Source organism: Mus pahari, chromosome 4 (genome assembly GCF_900095145.1).
Source record: "Mus pahari chromosome 4, PAHARI_EIJ_v1.1, whole genome shotgun sequence".
Lineage (NCBI taxonomy): Eukaryota > Metazoa > Chordata > Mammalia > Rodentia > Muridae > Mus > Mus pahari.
Genome location: NC_034593.1, coordinates 22,357,288 through 22,376,759, shown reverse-complemented (window position 1 = coordinate 22,376,759; position 19,472 = coordinate 22,357,288). Strand labels below are relative to the sequence as shown.

Sequence of the window (19,472 nt, the reverse complement as noted above, 5' to 3'; positions counted from 1 at the left end):
TTAGGATCCATTTCTCAGTAGTACTGAATTGCCTTTGTGTCATTCTTTAGAGGGTTGAAGCTTACAGGGTCCTGGCTCATATGTACACCCATGGACATAGGCCATCCCCAGTCTAATGCAGAAGCCCAACCCAAGAAGTCCGAATTGAGTAATTGTTGACAACCACAACTGACAGTGTGGTACCAGATGTTTTTCTGTCATGCAGGTAATATCTTGTTCCTAACTTGGATTCAGACATCCTGCAGGGCAAAGCACCAAGAGCTCAGAAACCAACTTGAGCTTCAGGTTGGAAGTGAGAATGAACTTGGTGTCTCTCATGATTCCGCACCTTTTTATGTTGGTCTCCTGCCTCACTCTTTAGTCATTTCTATGGCCTAGACGCACCAAGAGCCTGTGCTACTTGTGACATCCAGACTGTAAGCCTAAGTGCATGCTAAGACACTGTCACAAACTTCAACGCAAAAGCAGGGTCCCAGCCTGGCCACTTTCACAGCCCCTTACACCACTGCTCATTTGTAATCCCCTCTCTCCATACTTAGGAACCGAAGCGCTCCTCTGTAAGACCTCCGGACCCTTACCTTCCAGCACAGTCTGATTGGGCGTAACTAGGAAGTGTTGAGTTCAGCAAAGCAGCAGCAAGAGTTGTAAAACTAGAGCTTAAGATTCAATTACTGGCCCCTGCCTGCGGCCTGCTCTCTTTGATGGTCATAAAGCGTTGTATCCATAGTTCTGAATTTAAATCCAGTTCGTTCACACTGGGGTTAGCACAGTGTACATGCAGTAAATGGCTCACCAATCCCATTACCGTTCACTGCCAGTGTGAAGGTTTAAAATATTCCTCAAGTATCATAAGAATAATTGCTACATATAGCCCGCAAAGCCGCTTGCCTCTAAAAAGAAAACTGCTGAGCCCTGTGTGGTAGTTGGTTGTCTTTATGGATCGGTTGTGAAACCCTGGTGCCTTTTCATTTCTTTCCACATAATAAACATAATAAATGTTTATTGAATTGAAATCAATAAAATATTAACCAACGTATTATAGCACTATGTACTCACAAAGTAAATGCGTAGGTTGTTATAAAACACTGAAGTCTAAGGCCACTTGATAATAAGATTATTTAGGTAGCTGTCTTGAATTTATTTAAACTAAAGGAAGTTGAAATTTCAGCTTTAAACCCTGGTCTTCAGTTGCCTTTCAACTTGTTTTGCAAACTTAGTTCTCCAAGGAGTGCTTTGAAAGGAGACTTAGATTTTAAGCTGACAGGGCGGACAGATCCCCAGCCTTGTCTTTGCCATGAGAAGATGGCCGTGGCCTGGCCTTGAATTCTTTGCCCAGCCTAGCGTTGGTTCTTGGTAGCAATTTACTTAAGGAGTGTGCCTCTGCTGCTATTACTGTCATTTGCTTTTGAGGGCAGTAGTCAGGCCAGCTGGAAATTCTGGTACTAAAGTCAGTGTCCAGTACAGAAGAGCTGCTTCCAGAAAGTAAGGACTGGTCCTTTGACATCCATCTGCCCCAGCCCACTGAGGAAGTTAGGTATACACAACTATTGGGTTCCTAGAAACTAGAGCAAGAAAACAGAAAGTGTGTGTGTGTGTGTGTGTGTGTGTGTGTGTGTGTGTGTGTGTGTGTGTAGAGAGAGAGAGAGGGGAGGAGGATTAGGGATATGGGGGTAGGTAGTAAATAGAAGGTAAACAACTTCTGCTTCCTTTTCCATTTCTTAGTGTCTAAATTGTTATTTACATATTCGTCATTAAAAACAGGCTATCATTTTGCAGTGAAAACAGAACTATTGGGAGAAAAACCTGTGAAGGGCAAGACAAGCTCCTTGTTCTCTTGGCCTCTCTCCCACTGATTCTGCAGGAATCTGGCTGTGCAACCCTCCTCCAGCTCTTCAGTGCAGTGTTAACAGTTGCTGAGTCGCCAGTTTCTGGTGGCTCTGTTGGAGATGCTGGATCTGTGCCCCGCTGTCCCTTCCTTAGAGCAACCCTTGAAATTAGCAGGAGCTCCTCTCTTCAGGTAACTGTAGTAGCCTAGACCAGATCCGAACCCAGGCTTCTGTAAGGATAGGGCTGTATTCTTCAAGTCAACTTTTAATCTTGGAAAGAAGTTATAGGTTGGAGAAAGCCTTCCTCATTTTGCTGGGAGCAAAAGGATCTGCTCAGTGCCTAGCATCTGACATGACTCTGTAAAAGTTCCATCTCCTCCTCCCTCCCAGCCCCATGCTCCCAGCATAACACTCCGACTCCAGATAACTTTACAAATACCTTGGCCATATAGCTGCTGGGTGGGCCACACTCCACTGTGGTTTGATTAGGATCCCTTCCTGACTGTTTTTCAGGGCTGCTTATAACTCTCTTGATCTTCTGAGAAATGCCCATTCAATTCTGTTGGCATTCTGTCTGGACTCCACCCCAACAGTTACCTGGCAAAGGCCAGGTAGGCCTGGCACTATAAAAAGGGCTGCTTGCCCCCCTCCTCTCTCTCTTGCTTCTTGCCCCCTTCCTCCCCCCCCCCATCCCCTTCACCCCTCTCACCACATGGTCATAGTCGGCCTCTTTTTCTCTGCTCTCTCCTTCTCTCTGCCTTTCTCTGCCTCTGCTACTGCACCCTTCCTGTCCACTGCTCTTTCCCTAGGGACTTGGAGACCTGCTCACGCAGTCCTTTCCACCCTACTGTGTCCTCTCCTATCACAGTCACAACACTGTGGTGTGAAAGCTGCATTAGGCTTACCTGTAAACGCAGTGACTAGGTAACTGAATCTGGGTTTTGTTCCCGATGGGCAGTGTTCACTGCTGGCAGCACAGTTCCCAACAGGAGAAAGCAAATAAACCACACAGTGTCTGGGGCCCGGAAGCTGACCTCACAGTGGAAGCCATCCCTTTGGGTTGACATTTGGGGGTGGGTTGCTAACTCCGCATAAGAGCTTCCCAGGGAAAGTATCTACTTTCTTCACTTGTAGGGAAATTGTGCATTGTAGGACCCTTGGAAGGATGTCTACTTGTTTTTGGTGTATGACAATTAGTTTGTGATGAAATATTAACCCAAACTACACCTTAGGTAACTGTTAACCTTGCCACTCATTAACTTGCCTTAATCCTACGGTTAGCATTCATTGATAGAATGCTTAAGTAGCATGCACAGTGCCCTTGTAGGATCCCCATTATTACATAAAACTGGCCATGGTGGGAGTTCTAGACTAGCCTGGGCTACACGAGACCTTGTCTCCAAAAGGGATGGGGGTAGGCAGCTACAACAAGGAGCCATTCATTGAATTAACTGCTGTTAGTGTACTGTTTTCTTTGAAAAGTAGAAATTAACTTAGCATGAATACTGGCGCTGATGCCTGATGTTAGCAGCTGATCCGTCTTGCTCTCTGCTTATGGAGAGACAAACTAAGCAGCTGGTGGATTTGTTATTGTTTACTTCTGATATTGGGGATTAAATCTAGGATCTTCCATGTATTAAACAAGTATTACACCACTGAGCTATACCCAAGAATTTTAAAAAGCACCCCCAACTTTTCATTTTGAAGTAGGGTTTTGCAAAGATGCCCCGGCAGGCTTGAACTTGTGATTTTCCAGTCTTAGCTGCTCAGCCAGCTGGGATTACAGGACTGCATAACTGGGTCCAGCTATTTTGTGGCATTTAAAAGGTTTTATACCTTTCACATTAATGGGAGGTTATAATGAGTTATTGAAAATAAAAATCACCTACACCCTAAATCCAACGCCTTTGGAGACTTTTTGAACCTGAAGAATGTTTACTCAAAATTTGTTTATGTATATTAATTATAACACATTTTTAAAATAAAAAGTAGAATTGACGTTTGTTAGGAAGAGATTTGAGCTATTCTAACACATGTTTTACGGTCAAGAAGGGGGAAAAGCTTTTGTTCCATTCTATCAGGTTGGCTTTAGAAGAATAGGGTTCATGGAATTTGTGGCCTTAGGGAGTTGTTAAATATTAATAGAGATGATTATAGCCTTGTTGTTGCTGCTTTTGTATATGTTTTGTTTGTCTCCTTGAGTTGCATAGTCAGGAAATTACGTCAGCCATGGTTTCAGGCTGTCGTGGCAATTATTGAAAAGAAACGAGGCATGTGAAAAATCCTAGTAAAGTCCATTGAATAATATGTGTGTGTGTGTCCAATCTATTGATATTTTGCTCTTATGTCTTTCAGGACCTGCTGAAGTTCCCATGATGTCACCCAATGGGTCCATTCCTCCTATCCATGTGCCTCCAGGTTATATCTCACAGGTATGACACTTGACTGGCATCTCCACTCACTACTACACTGTTATCGTTTGAGCAAAATATACGTCAAGGCTGAACAAACATCCTTTATGAGTTAATTTCGTTATACTAACACTAGAATTGTATCCTTGTTTGCTTTCTGTTGCCTTGATTAAAAACACCAAGCAAAACATCTTTGGGAGCCTAAAAGCTGTAGTCCGTCATGAATCGAAGCCATCGCAGGAACTCATGGAAGGGACTGGAGCAGAACCAGGAAAGCCTGCTAGTCACTGGCTTGCTCTCCTCTCGCAGGGCAGCTACCCTTCTTATTTATCCCAGGCCTGCCTGCGTAGGGCATGGTACCTCCCACCATGAGCTGGGCCTCCTCCATCAGCCAGGAATTGGAACTTGACCCTCACACATGCTCTAGGCCATGTGATGGAGGCATTTTGTTAACTGAAATTCCTTTTTTTGGTACTGCTTGACACTTGCCAGGCCTTACAACCTAAAGTGCCAGAGTCAGAGAGAGAAAGATAGAAGGGCAGCCGCTAGGCTGCCTCCCTGTTGTGTGTGTGAAACTCCTCCGTGGAACCATCTGCTTCAGAATTCTCCTCCCACCTGTCCTATGACCCATGTGTCTCAGGTTGGCACTGATCATACCCCGTAGCCAAGGTTGACTCACTTTTTAACCAGGATGGCCTTGCATGCACCATCCTCCCCTGGCCTCCGTGCCTCCATGCCTTGAATGCTGGGTTATACCCATCCATTTCCATACCTAGCTCAAGAAAAAAAGCTTTAAAGGAGAAAATGTTAGGAGTAGACTGTCCTCAGATCTAGTGGCTGTTGGATCCTTTGAGCCCGGGGCTCAGCCAGTCCTTCTACCCCAGCAATTCTCTCTCACTAGTTAAACAGCCTTCTTCTCCCCTCATCTGCTGGATGTTTCAACTGTAAGAACATCATATATACACTGAGAAAGTCAGGAGAAGACTTCAGAGTCACTGTTACTGTTTTTTGAGTCCTACCTCATATAACCCCCCTCATTTAAATTTTTTTCTTGGCACCTCTACCTATATGTTAAAAATACTCAAAAATCAGTAATTTTCCATTATTAATACTTTTGGGGAGAGTTGGTATGGGTTGTTTGGTTTTGTTTGTTTGTCTTTAGAAAAAAATTGACACCTACTTAGGAAAATAGTTGAAGCTCAGGCAAGAACCAATGAAGATTTATCTTCCTTTGATGTGAAAAACAGAGACATTTCTTCACCATGCAAAACATACCACAAACACTATAACTTCATCTTTTTTCCACTCCTATTTTCATGGGAGCCAACTTAACGTTTTTTAAGTTGCCAGATTGTTGGCCAGTTTTCCAGCTGTTGTAAATAAGTGACTTGTTTTACACAAGTTTTTTTTTAACTTATTTTATTAGATATTTTCTTCATTTGCATTTCAAATGCTATCCCGAANGTCCCCTATACCCTCCCCCCACCCTGCCCCCCTGCCTACCCACTCCCACTTCTTGGCCCTGGCGTTCTTCTGTATGGGGCATATAAAGTTTGCAAGACCAAGGGGCATCTCTTCCCAGCGATGGCTGACTAGGCCATCTTCGGCTATATATGCAGCTAGAGACACGAGCTCTGGGGGTACTGATTAGTTCATATTGTTGTTTCACCTATAAGGTTGGAGACCCCTTCAGTTCCTTGGGTAGTTTCTCTAGCTCCTCCATTGGGGTCTCTGTGTTCTATCCTATAGATGACTGTGGGCATCCACTTCTATATTTGCCAGGCACTGGCATAGCCTCATAGAGATAGCTATATCAGTGTCCTTTCAGCAAGATCTTGCTGGCATATGCAATAGTGTCTGCGTTTACACAAGTCTTTGTACATGAATCACTAGAGGCCAAAAAGGGTGGGGAGAGGGGGATGGGAGATGGGGTCCAGGATGGTATTCATGTCATTAGTCAGTTAATAGAGAGGAACAAGGAATGCCAGGTTTCTATTCTGTGCCCACTCATTTAGTTTGAGAAAGTGTTTCGTTCCATTGAACACAGTATGGTTCTCACCATTATGACAGCAAAAATAACACCCCGCTTTATGCTAAAGGCCATTAAGGAATAGTAGTTAAAGTTGGACACTCTAATGGGGAGAAGCTGTGCTTAAATGTGTACCTTTTCTTGCTGGTGGTGTTCCTGTTATTATATTAAATGCAGAGCATTTATTGTGAATCCTAGGACGGGGGGGGGGGAAGGAAATTTCTCTCTTACAACATTTCTGGTCCTGAAAAACTTTCATTAAAATTAAAGTAGAAATGGTAAGGGGGAGCTGAAACTCATGATTGAAGGAAGCATTGTTAGTCCTTCCCAGCCAACAGTCCTGCTAGAAAATGCTAGAAGATCTGGAGGTCCACAGTAAAAATGGAGAAGTGATTGGGCTGTTGCATTGAAAAGGAAGAGGAACATGTGGCCTGGGGAGCTTGTGAGTACCGGCGTTTGGTAGACGACTTTGGAGGGCAGAGAGGTTAAAGCAGCAAGGGCAGGATCTTCGACACTCAGGTTGAAGCTGAGCGCTTATTAACCTTCAGCAATAGGCTGTGTCGTTAACAAAATATCACGGTGAAGTGTCTAAGAAAAACAAGTTGTTAATATAAAAAAACATTGAACTTGGGCAGTAGAATGCATGTGTGTATTCTTGGGCTGGGTGAAGTCCTCACTTCAAGGGATCAAGGGTGGAGCCCAGTGAAAAACATCTGGGGAAACTTGTCATAACCAAGAGATCTAAGTCGCAACGAACATAGTTGTCATAAAGTTGTGGGAAGAAAGTGTCCTAGTTAGGATTCAATTGCTGTAGTAAAACACCATGACCAAAAACAAGCTGGGGAGGAAATGGTTTAGCTGAGTTATACTTCCATGTCAGTGTTGATCACTGAAAGAAGTCAGGACAGGAACTCAAACTGAGCTGGACCCCAACGGCAGGAACTGATGCAGAGGCCATGGAGGGGTGCTGCTTACTGGATTGCTCCTCATGGCTTGCTCAGCCTGCTTTCTTGTAGAACCCAAGACCACCAGCCCAAGGATAACACCACCCACCATGGGTTGGACCCTCACCCATGATCACTAATTAAGAAAATGCCCTACAGCTAGATCTTGTGGAGGCAGCATTTCCTTAACTGAGGCTTCCTCCTTGCAGAGAGCTCTAGTTCGTGTGTCAAGGTGGCATAAGACTAGCCAGCACAGAAAGAAACATAACAGTTAAAACCAAGAGAAATCCCACTTCAGCAGGGTTGGTTTGTCAGGAATGCTTATAACTGGTCGTTTCTGTTTTCATGTCCAGTTCTGAAGTGCACGTGGACGTCCCACTCAGGTCTTGAGGCCACTGTCACTCAGCCTTGCTCATCTTTAAGTGGTGCTCTGTCAACTACATGTCAGTGTGGTAAACATTTGTTTCTAGATAATAACTTTTCCTAATGGTACATATGTGTGCTCATTGTTTTTGCGGCCTGAAGTACTCAGAGCTCTTGTTCTTCTAGCAGTTCAGCTGCTCTTTCTGCCCCAGTGACCCTCCTGGTGGAGGTAATCCTTTAAGAACCGCCAACCAGAATAGCCATTCTGTTCTGTCAATACAAAAGAGTACTTTGTCCTGTCTCTGTCGTAGAATGTAATACATTTCATATGTCCCCAAGACCTATCATTACTCCATGTGGATTTGCTTATTAACACATAGGATATTGGCTGGTATAGAATAGGTTTTTAGTGAATGTATAAACAGAATTTGGGACTGGGGAGGAAGCTTAGTAAGATGCACATCACATAATGTTTTAGTCGGTGACAGACTTCACGTGTGATGGTAGTCCTCTAGAGTGGATACAACAGTTGTTTTTGTAGTTGCCTCAGTCTTTGTAAGTACCTTCAGTGGTATGCATATGGTAGGATTACCTAACGATGCATTCGCAGAGCACGTCTCATCTGTTATGTGATATATAGTGATATGAGAGAGGTCCAGGTAGAGGAATAGAATATATGATACCTGGAAAAGAGCAAGATTAGCGTGGTCTATATTTGCAAGGATTGAAACATTATAAGTATATCTATGTAAGAAAGAAGGGAACCCCAAGATAATCCAGCCAAGGAAGAACGTCATGCTGCCATTGGAGCTGGGATAGCTAGACCTTCACACCTTTAAAAATGAAGACTAAAATTGTAAGATTTGGGGAGTAGACTTTCCCGAACTTATTGTGTAAGATGGATTCTTAGCTACAACACAGCCTGAACAGCGAAAAGAGCAAAGGCCATTCTATCTGTTCACAATCGAACTGTATGTGTTCCAGAAGATATTCAAGACAGTTCAAAGACAGCTAAAAGCAAGAGCCAGTGTATGTAAATTGCGTAAGAAGGGGAAGTGCCTCATATCTGCAATGTGTAAGGGCCTGCTGTGACTCAAGGGGGGCTCTGTGATGAGAAATCAAGGCCTGCCTAGGCTACATGGCAAGACATTCACAATTACCCAAATGCTGGAGATGATGAAACAGGGGTGTGATCATACATGCATAAGGTAGTGTCAGAGAAGTTGCCTACTCTGGACAGTGGTCTCAAATGGTTAAACAGGGGTCCCTCCCATATGACCTAGCAGCAGCAGCATCCTTAGATGTGTAGGCAGAAAGAGACTATACAAACACAGGCACACAAGTGGCCATAACAGCCAATCACAAGGTGGGAACAACCCACATGTCTGATGGCTTGTGAATGGATAGGTGACTATAATATGATAGATCCACTCAGCCATGAGAAAGAACCGTTATTCTATTAAAACACCCAGCTAAATATTGAAAATTGTGTCCTCATTGGAAATAAGCTCAGCACAAGAGCTGCATAGTGTGTCATCTTGTTTATGTAAAACACTTACGGTTAGCAAACCCACAGACACCTAGTGATTGCCAGGGGCTGGGGGTGGAGTCGTGAGGAGTGACTAACTGCTTGCCTCATGGGTGGTGGCAGTGTGTGTTTGGATAATCAGAAAGTACATAGTGGTGACGGCAGTCAAGCCTGTAACTGTGGCAAAATCTACTAAGTCAGACATTTTCAAAGGATGGACTTTCTGCTGTGTAAATCACATTACAGGAGAGAAGGGAGGTGGGATAAACTGACTGTAGCTAAGAAAAAGGCAAATCATAACCGTAGCTGGGGAATGCTTCACCCCTTGGTGCTTTCGGTGGGAGTTTCTGGGACAGCGCACCCATTTGTATAGTTATGGCTGTAATTTTCACCGTTCTGATGTACCAGATTCTTGTCCTTTGCCCACAGTCTGGAAGTCAGTGACAGAGCCTGCCTTGCTAGAGCTCTGCCTGTACTGCCGAGCGAGTGTTGATGTACAGTGTGCCTGCTACTTGTGTGTGAATGGTGGTCTGTGGATGGCCAAGCAGATGATTAAAAATGTGTTACACTTTTTTTGTTTTTTGTTTTAAGATTAATTTATTATTAGATCTAACTACTCTAGCTGTTTTCAGACAAACCAGAAGAGGGCAGCAGATCTCATTGCACATGGTTGTGAGCCACCATGTGGTTGCTGGGATTTGAACTCAGGACCTGTGGAAGAGCAGTCAATGCTCTTAACCACTGAGCCATCTTTCCAGCCCGTGTCACACGTCTTAAACTATAGCAGTAAACAGTGTTGATATTGAGGAGCAAAAGCCTTCAAAAGACAAACTTATATGTTCAGGAAATACATCCATAAGATGCTCAGGCCTGTCATGTGAAGATTGTCTTAGATAGGCCTATGGGCAGCAAGAGGCATCGGGCAGGTGGAGGGCTGTCCTTAGGTGAGAAAGTCTGCCTCAGCTACAGAAGTGCTTGGACTGAGCAGCTGGGATCTGGTCATTGCACTTGATAAAGTAGGACTTCACACAATTGTGTGCGTGTGTGTGTGTGTGTGTGTGTGTGTGTGTGTGTGTGTGTGTGTGTGTGTGTTGCTTTAATTTTGGTTGACTATAGAGTTGAGAAAGATTTGAGAAAAAAATTTACCTGACCTTCTCAACTTGAGAAAAAGCATTCAACTTTTAGAAAACAAATGTGCTCATTATTTTCCTTTTTGTTCTGACAAAGTCTTTGACAAAAGCAACAGTCTGCCATAGCAGGGGAGGCAGGAAGGTAGGAGTGTGGAGTAGCTGTCACATCTCAGGGGAGGCAGGAAGGCAGGAGAGTGGAGTAGCTGTCACATGGCAAGGGAGGCAGGAGAGTGGAGTAGCTGTCACATCGCATCCAGTGTCAGAAAGGAGGAAGAGGCGGATGTTGCTGTAGCCTGGGAGCCCAGCCACACTGATGGTGTGTCTTCCTACCTGAGGTGATGGGATATAGAAAGTGCCCCACAGACCTGCCAGTGCTTTGTTTCCATGGCAGCTCTGAATCCCTACAAGCTGGTAATCAGGAGAGGGCATTACAGAGGGAAATTCCTCCATTTGCAGTCACTGCTTCCACCTCTATAACCTAAAACATCCCTTTTTTGTGGGGTATGTTGAATGAACCTTTCACAGGGGTCTCCTGAGACCATTGGAAAACACAGAGATTTACATTATGATTCACAACAGTATTAAAATTATGCAATGAAAATAACTTTATGGTTGGGAGTCACCATGCGTAGCTGTATTAAAGGGTCACAGTGTTAGAAAGGTTGAGAGCCGTTGATGGAGAGGGTAGAAATTGGGTCAGGCAGGATCTCGTGGTACACTTGGAAATAACAGGGCTTCAATGGAGGCCTCCATTCAGATTTGTGATCACTTCTCACGTAACTTGTCCACTGTCTTTGCTGAGTACGTAAATGCCTACTTGATGTGGTAGAAACTGTGGCATTCAGTATAGGCATCAGAATGAAAAAGATTGCCCTGCTAAGTCCGGAGTGTCTGGTGGGGACTACCTTGCTCATTGTACGTTGGCTGTGGTTTGTGGGTCCTTCCCCTCCATCATTAGCTTTCCAGATAATTTATGTGTAAAGATGTCTTAAGCAGATGCCCTGAGCCTTAGTTTCCACATTTCAAACTAATTTATAACGGCTTGTTCAAGTGTTGTAGGAATACTTCATATTAACCCAAAGATCTGAAAAGCATATGGAGAGAGTTGAAAGGCCAAGTAGGTGTTTGCCGTTTGGGAAACCAGGCTTCTTTCTCCAAGTTGACTGATGTAATAAAGAAATTGGTCAAGAAGAATAGCTCTTCTGGCCATCTTTTGACGACATTAGCTACTAAATCAGTACTCATTGAAGTTATATACCCCTTGGCATGGAGAAAGGGAAAAATTAGATTGATAAATGCATTTAAATTGGATTTGTGGTCCAGCAAAGATGACTGGTGGGTAACATGTTTTCCACCAAGCCTGATAGCCTGGGCTGAGAGAAGGAGAATGTAAAGTCTGCTAAGTTGTCCTCTAGTATCCATATATACACTGTGGTACATGGGTTCACATGCATGTATGCATGCACACATGCATGCACACAAATACACACAAATAAGGAAATGTAATACACTTCATTAAAACATGATTTTTGGTTATTCTCTGCAATCAGGAGGAGCCCCTCTGGAGAAGCCATGGGCTGATTAGGTAGTCACAGACTAATGAGCTTATATCTGAGCATTAGCTCTGGCTGCCTCCCTTTTTATAATTGTAGTCTGTGTGGAGGAAGCGTTGCTTTTTTCCACCTTTAGCACTGTGAAAGCCATGAGCAGAAGAGAGTGCGGCTTTGCCTTCTACCCAGACCAGTTGAGAATTGGGCCTACTTGGCTGCTACTCATAAGAAAATTGGGCTCTTTAAGCCTCGGGCTCTTTAAGTCTGCTGAAGAAACTTCTGTAGTAAGTATTCTGAGTGTCTGGAAGAGGAAAGAGCCCGTGGGCACATCCACTTTCTATTACTAGTGGGTCTGTGGCTTTTTCCTTTTCTTTGTATGAGGAACGATTACAGAACTGAAGGAGAGTCCCCGATGGCTCCTTGTGCAGTTTTCTTCTGTCTGTGCCTTCTCTCCATCTGCCTGCCCAGCGTTTTCTCTGGATTTTTTTTTTCTTTTCTGCGACCTTGGCATCATCGATCAGCAGGAGAACACAGACCCAGGTAGAGCCCTGTGCCGGCCAGTTGTTTATTTGGATGTGCCTCTTGTTTGAACTTGTCATTACTGTATTTTAACACTGAAGTTCCAGAGAGATGGGACACTTCTGTTACTGTTCATCTGTGAGTTGGTACCTAGTTCTCTGAAAGGTGCCTGGCATATCACAGGCGTTCATCAACATTGGACTGTGGTCATCTGATTATTAGTGTGAGTTGGGTTCTATTCCAAGCACTCTATAAATTATAAATTGATATATACATTGTAGAAGACATTACCATTATCTTTGTCCCAGGCGTCTGTGTCTAGTGCTCAGTGTTCCTTGCTACCTCAATCTGGCTGTGGGCAAGCCATGCTGTATCCATGTTTGTGCTGTGCCCACTTCCTGGATCATGGCTGACCATGCAGCAGGCTTTGTTTTTTTATTTTTTTATTTTTTTCTGCCTCATGCCCTTCAAGCTGCTCCTTACTCTCGTACCTTTGCAAGCTGGTGGGAGTAGAAGGAAAGTATTTGGGAACAAAGGAGTTTATTCACATTTCCACAGAGCATTCCAGCTAAGCATTCTCCTTTAAGAGAAAAGACACCTAAAGTATGCCTGTGTACCCATTCTAACTCTCAGATCAAATTATTATTCCTGAAAGTTCTGGGTTTGGGTGAGCTCTCGTGGCTTCCATCAGCACTTTCTTCTTTGTACAGTGGGCTTGGCTGTCACTGTATGCCTGAGGATTGTTGGCTTAGTGAGGTCATGGACGTGGGTAAAGGTGGTTGTTGACAAGGTTTTCCTAATGGGATATGTCATGCTATGTTACGGGGACTAAAGGTGTCCTGGTTCCTTTTAGGTTGAGGATATTGAAGCACAGCAAATGCAGGTCATCAATAAGTATTGGCCATGTCCTGAAGCCTTTTATGTCTCCTCATAGCATGTGTGTCCTAACCTTCAGTGTTGTCTGTTTCATATTGACTTCTCAGTCTACATGATTTCTGTGTAGCCCTACATGACGCAGTGATGTACTGACCGTCGTGAAAATCCCAGCTTGGTAACCTCACGAGCTGCATGTGAACCACACTCTGTGCTCAGTCTCCCTTTGTCTAACTCAGCTCAAGTACAGTTCTCTGGTGGACAGGGAATTGAAAAATGACAGCCAGGTTGAACTGGGAATTGATCTTAACCCTTCACTATTGTCTTTGGGCTATCCTGGATGATGACGATGACGATGATGATGATGATGTCACTTTTACCTTTTTCATGGTTCTTTTTGGTCATATGCATTCAAACACTCGTGTAACTAGGTCCCAGGCTCTCCTAGTTAACGTACTGCACCCACACTAGCCACTTGGCCTTGGTGGCATAGAACAGCAAGCAAGCACGCCCTGCACTTAGAAGGTGACTCACTTGCCTGTCTCTAGTTTGTCACCAGCTCCTTCCCTGCAGGCAGGGAATGGGGCACTAACAGCGGGTCAGCATGGGGAAGAGCTGTGTGTTCCTCACCAGTCTGATATGTCAAGGCGTTGAGGGAAACCAAGAGAGCTCACCCACACACAGAGCTTTGAGGATAAAAATCAGTTTGCTCCCCAGAGTTAGAATGGGTCTCAGAAAACACGCGCATAGTTTAAGTGTCCTTTCTCTTAAAAGAGAATGCTTAGCTGGAGTGCTTCATGGAACTTTAAGTAAACCATGATAGTCAGATCTGAGTGCTGTTGGCCATCAAGCTGGCCTTCTGTGGCCTGAGGAAGAGGGCGGCTGCTTTTGAAGGATGAATGAATTTGTTATCCTTCATTCTGTTTTTCACAGCAGGGAAGCCTTATAGACTTGAGGTAACTTGAATTCAGTCCTCCTGCCCCAGGACCCCTCTAGATGCTGTGTTAGCTTACTAAAAGCCTGCCCCCCCCCCAAATACCATAATTATATGGGTTGTGTAACATAATGTACCTTTCTACAGTTCTGGAGGCTAAAGTCCAAGGGCCAAGATGGCAGCATGTCTTCCAAGGCTTCTGCCCCTGCCCTCTGAATGAGTCTATTCCCTAGGTCATGTCACAGTCTGCCTCTTGACCTCATGCCACTCTGCGTCACAGCCTACCTGCACACACATTCTGAGGCCTTGGACATTAGCACTTCAGCATAGGAACTTGAGATGGGGTTTGGTTGGGTGCCTTATGCAGCTCACAGTAGGTGGCCATCTGGGAGCACAACCCCCTTTCCCAGAGTTCCTTGCTTCCCTGGATACATGGGAATGGCACTTCTGTTGAGCCCAGAGTGAAGGATAAATTTGGACGGAGCATTATTTGTACCCCTTGTGAAGTCTTCCTATGTGGAGTTTTGTAACAGCACTTACTAAAACACCCAGGCGAGTTTTCCCCTCGCCTTTGCATATTCAGCGGTTAGCAGTGCTGTGTGTCAGGAAGTCACCATTGAGTTGAATATGTGATTTGTCTGCCTCCGGACATTGCCATAATTCTATTTACCCCAAAAGGAAATGAATTTGGTTTTTCCCCAGTAGTTATCTATGGGGATTGAAGGCATATTTTCTTGCCTTGGGAATTTTGTCCTGAATTCTCTCAGATGTTTGATTTCTTCATATATATATATATATATATATATATATATATATATATATATATAAATTACTTTTATTAAAGAATATTATTACCACCATTTCTGAAGTTGTAAACTTGCTAAGTTTCTCAACCTTCTTCAGGCAAATCTGAGAATTGTTTCCTTAGGTAGAGTTCATAATTGATTTGATAAGTAAAATATTCTATAATTTATGTTATTAAGCAGTCAAATTATGTGTTTTGGGGTTTTTATACTTACTTTAGCATTAATATTTCATTTTGGGAAGAAGAAAGACAGGTTTGCATAAGAGCAGGTTTCTGAAAGTATCTTATAATGTATGTGCATGTGAATATCTTTCACAACTACCAGAGAATAATTCAGGGTAATTAGAACGGGGCTTTAGGCGGCTTTAGTATGCGCATCAGTTTGAGACTGTATAACGCTGCTTACTTGTTTTTTTTTTTTGCTAGAACCTGATATGTGTTTATAAAGATAATTTATTCTGTAGAGTAAAATTATTTTGTTAAGTTTTAGGAACAACTTTTTAAGGACAGCTGTTCTCATAACAGTAGTAAGAAGACAGCTCTTCAGGGCTGGGTGTGAGTTATTTTCCCCCAGTGGAATTTTCCGTGTTAGAGGTTTTTGATGAAGTTTGGGTTTTTGTTTGTTTGTTTGTTTGTTTGTTTTGTTTTTAAAGATGTTTTTATATGAGTACACTGTAGCTGTTTCCAGATACAGCAGAGGAGGGCATTAGATCCCTTTACAGATGGTTGTGAGCCACCATGTGGTTGCTGGGAATTGAACTTAGGACCTCTGGAAAAGCAGACAGTGCTCTTAACCACTGAGCCATCTCTCCAGCCCTGAAGTTTTTTGTTTTTTTTTTTTTTTAAATAATAATAACATGCTCATAGCAAGCCAGAAATAAGATCATGAGAATAAATTATTTTCATTACAGCCTTCATTATGGAGAACTCCCTTCAGGTCCACGTAGGTACACCTGGAGGAAAAGTAGAACTCCAGGAAATTCCTTGCTTTTTGAACCTTGAAGACTGAATGAATGTCTTAGGACATCGGATCACGTGGAGGATAGCGAGGGGAAGAGAACACTGGCTAGCCGATGTTTGCTCACTGCTAAGAATTATCCACAGCGCTGATGCTGCAGTTGTACAAAGTGTGTACTAGAAGCGTATCTGTACTCGGAGGTTTTGGCAGAGGAGGAGATGCTGTCCGTCTGTCCCTGCTTTAAGCACTGCTGTGCATGGACTTGTAAATACCTGCTGCATGTTCCTAAGTTACTTACTATGGCAAGCGGGCCACACCCCAGCAGTGCCGACCTTTATTCAGAGCAGTAAGGACAGGGGAGGCCGCTCGGAGCTCTCGGGGAGAGAATGATTCAGAGCCTTAATTTCAAGGAGTGAATGTTGAGTTTAATGAAATATTTGCACAGTAGAGAATTGTATGTTAATTTTTATGCATATGCGTGCACCTGTGTGTGTGTGTTATGTGCACTATATGTGTGTAGGTGCCCGAAGGGTCCAAAGACAGCACTGAATCCCTGGGGCTGGAGAGCTGAGATGCTGTGAGCTGCCATGTAGGTACGGGGAGAACAAGCTGGACTATCTGGAAGAGCAGCAGATGCTCTTAACCACTGAGCCATCTCTCCAGCCTCCTGTTGTCTTAACATAAAGACCAACCAATGGCTGTTATGCAAGTCAAAATCACTTGGTACACTAAACTGTGGGCTAAATACTTTTAGACTTGCCAGTTTGGCTTTAGAAATACTGTTTTTTTCCTTCTTTTGTTTTCCATGAAACTAAGCATAGGGTATGTTTCTGTTCTTAGAGACAATAAAATTATTTTATTTTGTCTTGTTATCAACCTCCTGAAATGCAATGAAAAAAATCTATTTGAATATACAGATTCTATTTCAAGCATTAAAAAGAAAAAGAAACCATAAATAAAGCCTGTCAGAACATGTGCCTCATTGTCTTCAATAATTGATTCGACCAAGTTTCAGTGAGCCTGTTCCTGGATTCCCGGTTTAACGTTGTGCACATGAGCATGCGTGCATGTGTATGTCTTGTTTTTCTTTAATTTGGCCAGAGCCAGGTCGCTTCCTCTATCTCTGATTTATCCCCTCAAGCTTCCTGAGTGGATTCTGCCGTCTTCTTCCGCACAGGCCCGACCTAGATTCTGTTCCAGCAGCTGTTTGGGCACTGCAGTTCTTTGAAGCCCCTGTAGCTGTTTGTGACTGTCATTTCATACTTTCTCTTTCTGCGTCATCTCATAGCTTTGCTTTCTCACTGTGTTGTCTGCTGTAGGGACTGTGCCTTGCTTGTGTTGTGTCGACTGACCCGTGTGCAGTGGCACAGGACTGGCCAGGAAGCGTTGCCTGGCAAACTGCTCTGTGCTAGTGCGGAACTGCTCAGTGTTGAGGACAGTGCAGGTGAGTGGCTGAGTGGGCTGTGGAGTCCTGCCTGCCATCATCTGCGCCAGGGTTCTTGGCTGAAAGCTGGACAGTTAGGTACAAAGTTGACTCTCCTGCCTTGAGATTGCTCAAGTTTCCATTGGTCAGAATCCCACCATCTTAGTCCAGGTAAATGCTATTTTACTGTACTTTGGTGGCTTTTGGCATCCGTGTTCCTAATTTCCAATGACTCATGTGTACTAAAGCAGAGGTAAAGCAGATGTCGTCACATAGGTCAAGAAGCCCAGTACTGGAAGCATTGACGCGTAGATTCTCCTCTGTAAAGCCATTCATCTTATGCTTATATATAAAGGTGCTCCTGCCATCAGTTTAGACACACATTCAACTTACTCGTCCAGTAAAATTGTTATGACTGTAAAACTTTTATGGCAAATCCAAGATTGACTAGCAAGATAATGGTTTTTCTAAAATGTTTCATGGGGTAAGAATCGCTCAGATAAATGGAAGTCACGAATTCCTTTGTATAACAGGGAGCGGGAGAGTTGGTGATGACTTCCCATCCGTGGGGGTGCTTGCTAATAGTATTATTACATCCAATCCTTTTGCTTTCTTCCCCAGGTGATTGAAGACAGCACGGGAGTCCGCCGGGTGGTGGTCACGCCGCAGTCTCCTGAGTGCTACCCACCGAGCTATCCCTCAGCCATGTCTCCAACCCATCACCTGCCCCCTTATCTGACCCACCATCCACACTTCATCCAGAACTCGCACACTGCCTACTACCCGCCTGTCACCGTGCCTGGAGATATGCCACCCCAGTTTTTCCCCCAGCCTCACCTTCCTCCCACAATATATAGCGAGCAAGGTGAGTAGATTCCAGCTGGCGTGGAGATTTGTTCAAACTGGCTACACTCTAAGAACTCATGAGAACTCCTAGTTTCCCTTATCTTGGATTCTGCCTCATAGGAATCCCTTGAGTTTGTGGGTGGGTCACAGCTCAGTCTTGCTTCCACCTCACCAAGATCGAGGAGTAGAACAGGTCAATCTTTGTTTCAGAAGTGAGGCAATTGTTGATGTGTGTTTATGTAACACAGGCCTGAGGCAGAGCTGGGGCCTATTATTTCTTTGGCATCATCACCATCTGCCAGGAAAGGGGAAATTGAAATGATTCGTGCCCTATTCCAAATGTTAGAAGAGTATGAAGTCTCAATATCCTTTGGATTTTTCCAAAAGATACATCTTGGCAGAGCTCAACTATTGTCTTGCCATTGACTTGGCTCTCCTGCAGCTGTGTTTCCTTTGAGACCAGCCATGACTTTAGCCACAGTATCACTGGTTGTAAGAAACTTACCTTGAAAGGAAGAGAGTCTGTGTGTTTCTTAGAGTTCTGACCTTGGTGTTGGTTGAGTCTGAAGTTCTTGACTATGCAAATGGACGCTGAGAGCTAGATAATAAGTGAGGTGTCGGAGACTTCAGCTCTAGCTTTGCAGAAGGCTCTCCTCACTCCCAAATGGAGCTTTTAGTGCTTCAAGCATGGGGGATATTGTTCAGAGGAGTTCCTCTTAGACCTCAAAGTTTTTCAGCAATTCCCCCTCCTCCTTCCCTCCCCTCCTCCCCTCCCCTCCCCTTTTCTTCCCTCCCCTCCTCTTCCCTCCTCCCCTCTCCTCCCTCCCCTCCCCTCCTCCCCTCTCCTCCCTCCCCTCCCCTCCTCCCCTCTCCTCCCCAGGTTCTTTTGCTGTAGCCCCACTTCTCTTACCCATTTCTCCTTTCTCTTCATCTCACATGATCTTTTTTTCCTTATTATTAACAAAAGAGAAATCTGAAATGAGTGTTTTAAATGATACAACCTATTGTGACATAGGAATACATTTTGGTTATTTTGTTTGTTTTTTTGTTTTGTTTTGTTTTGTTTTGGTAGTCAGAGAATTTAACATGTTTTCATAAAAGGGTTAGAAAGCTCAGTGCAAACATGAAGTAAAATATCACTAGCCATGACATAAGCCAAAGAATCAAGCATGGTATGAAGACATTTAGAAAAAAAAAAAATTGGCCAGGCAGTGGTGGCGCACGCCTTTAGTCCCAGCATTTGGGAGGCAGAGGCAGAGGCAGGAGGCAGGAGGCAGGAGGCAGGAGGCAGGAGGCAGGAGGCAGGAGGCAGGAGGCAGGAGGCAGGAGGCAG

General features: G+C 44.1%; 1 protein-coding gene and 1 long non-coding RNA gene across 6 annotated transcripts in view; one reads left to right on the top strand and one right to left on the bottom strand.

The window, feature by feature from the left end:
• LOC115063823 overlaps positions 1-2,932 on the bottom strand; it is a 30,397-nt gene extending 27,465 nt beyond the window's left edge. For both annotated transcript variants that reach the window (XR_003843691.1, XR_003843692.1), the window contains exon 1: positions 2,732-2,932. This is a non-coding gene — a long non-coding RNA (uncharacterized LOC115063823). The remainder of the gene's footprint in view (positions 1-2,731) is intronic.
• Fndc3b (fibronectin type III domain containing 3B) overlaps positions 1-19,472 on the top strand; it is a 290,533-nt gene that overhangs the window by 149,122 nt on the left and 121,939 nt on the right. For all 4 annotated transcript variants that reach the window (XM_029537515.1, XM_021195296.2, XM_029537516.1 and 1 more), the window contains exons 4-5: positions 4,182-4,258; positions 17,915-18,158. In XM_029537515.1, coding sequence (XP_029393375.1) covers positions 4,182-4,258; positions 17,915-18,158 — 321 coding nt within the window. The remainder of the gene's footprint in view (positions 1-4,181; positions 4,259-17,914; positions 18,159-19,472) is intronic.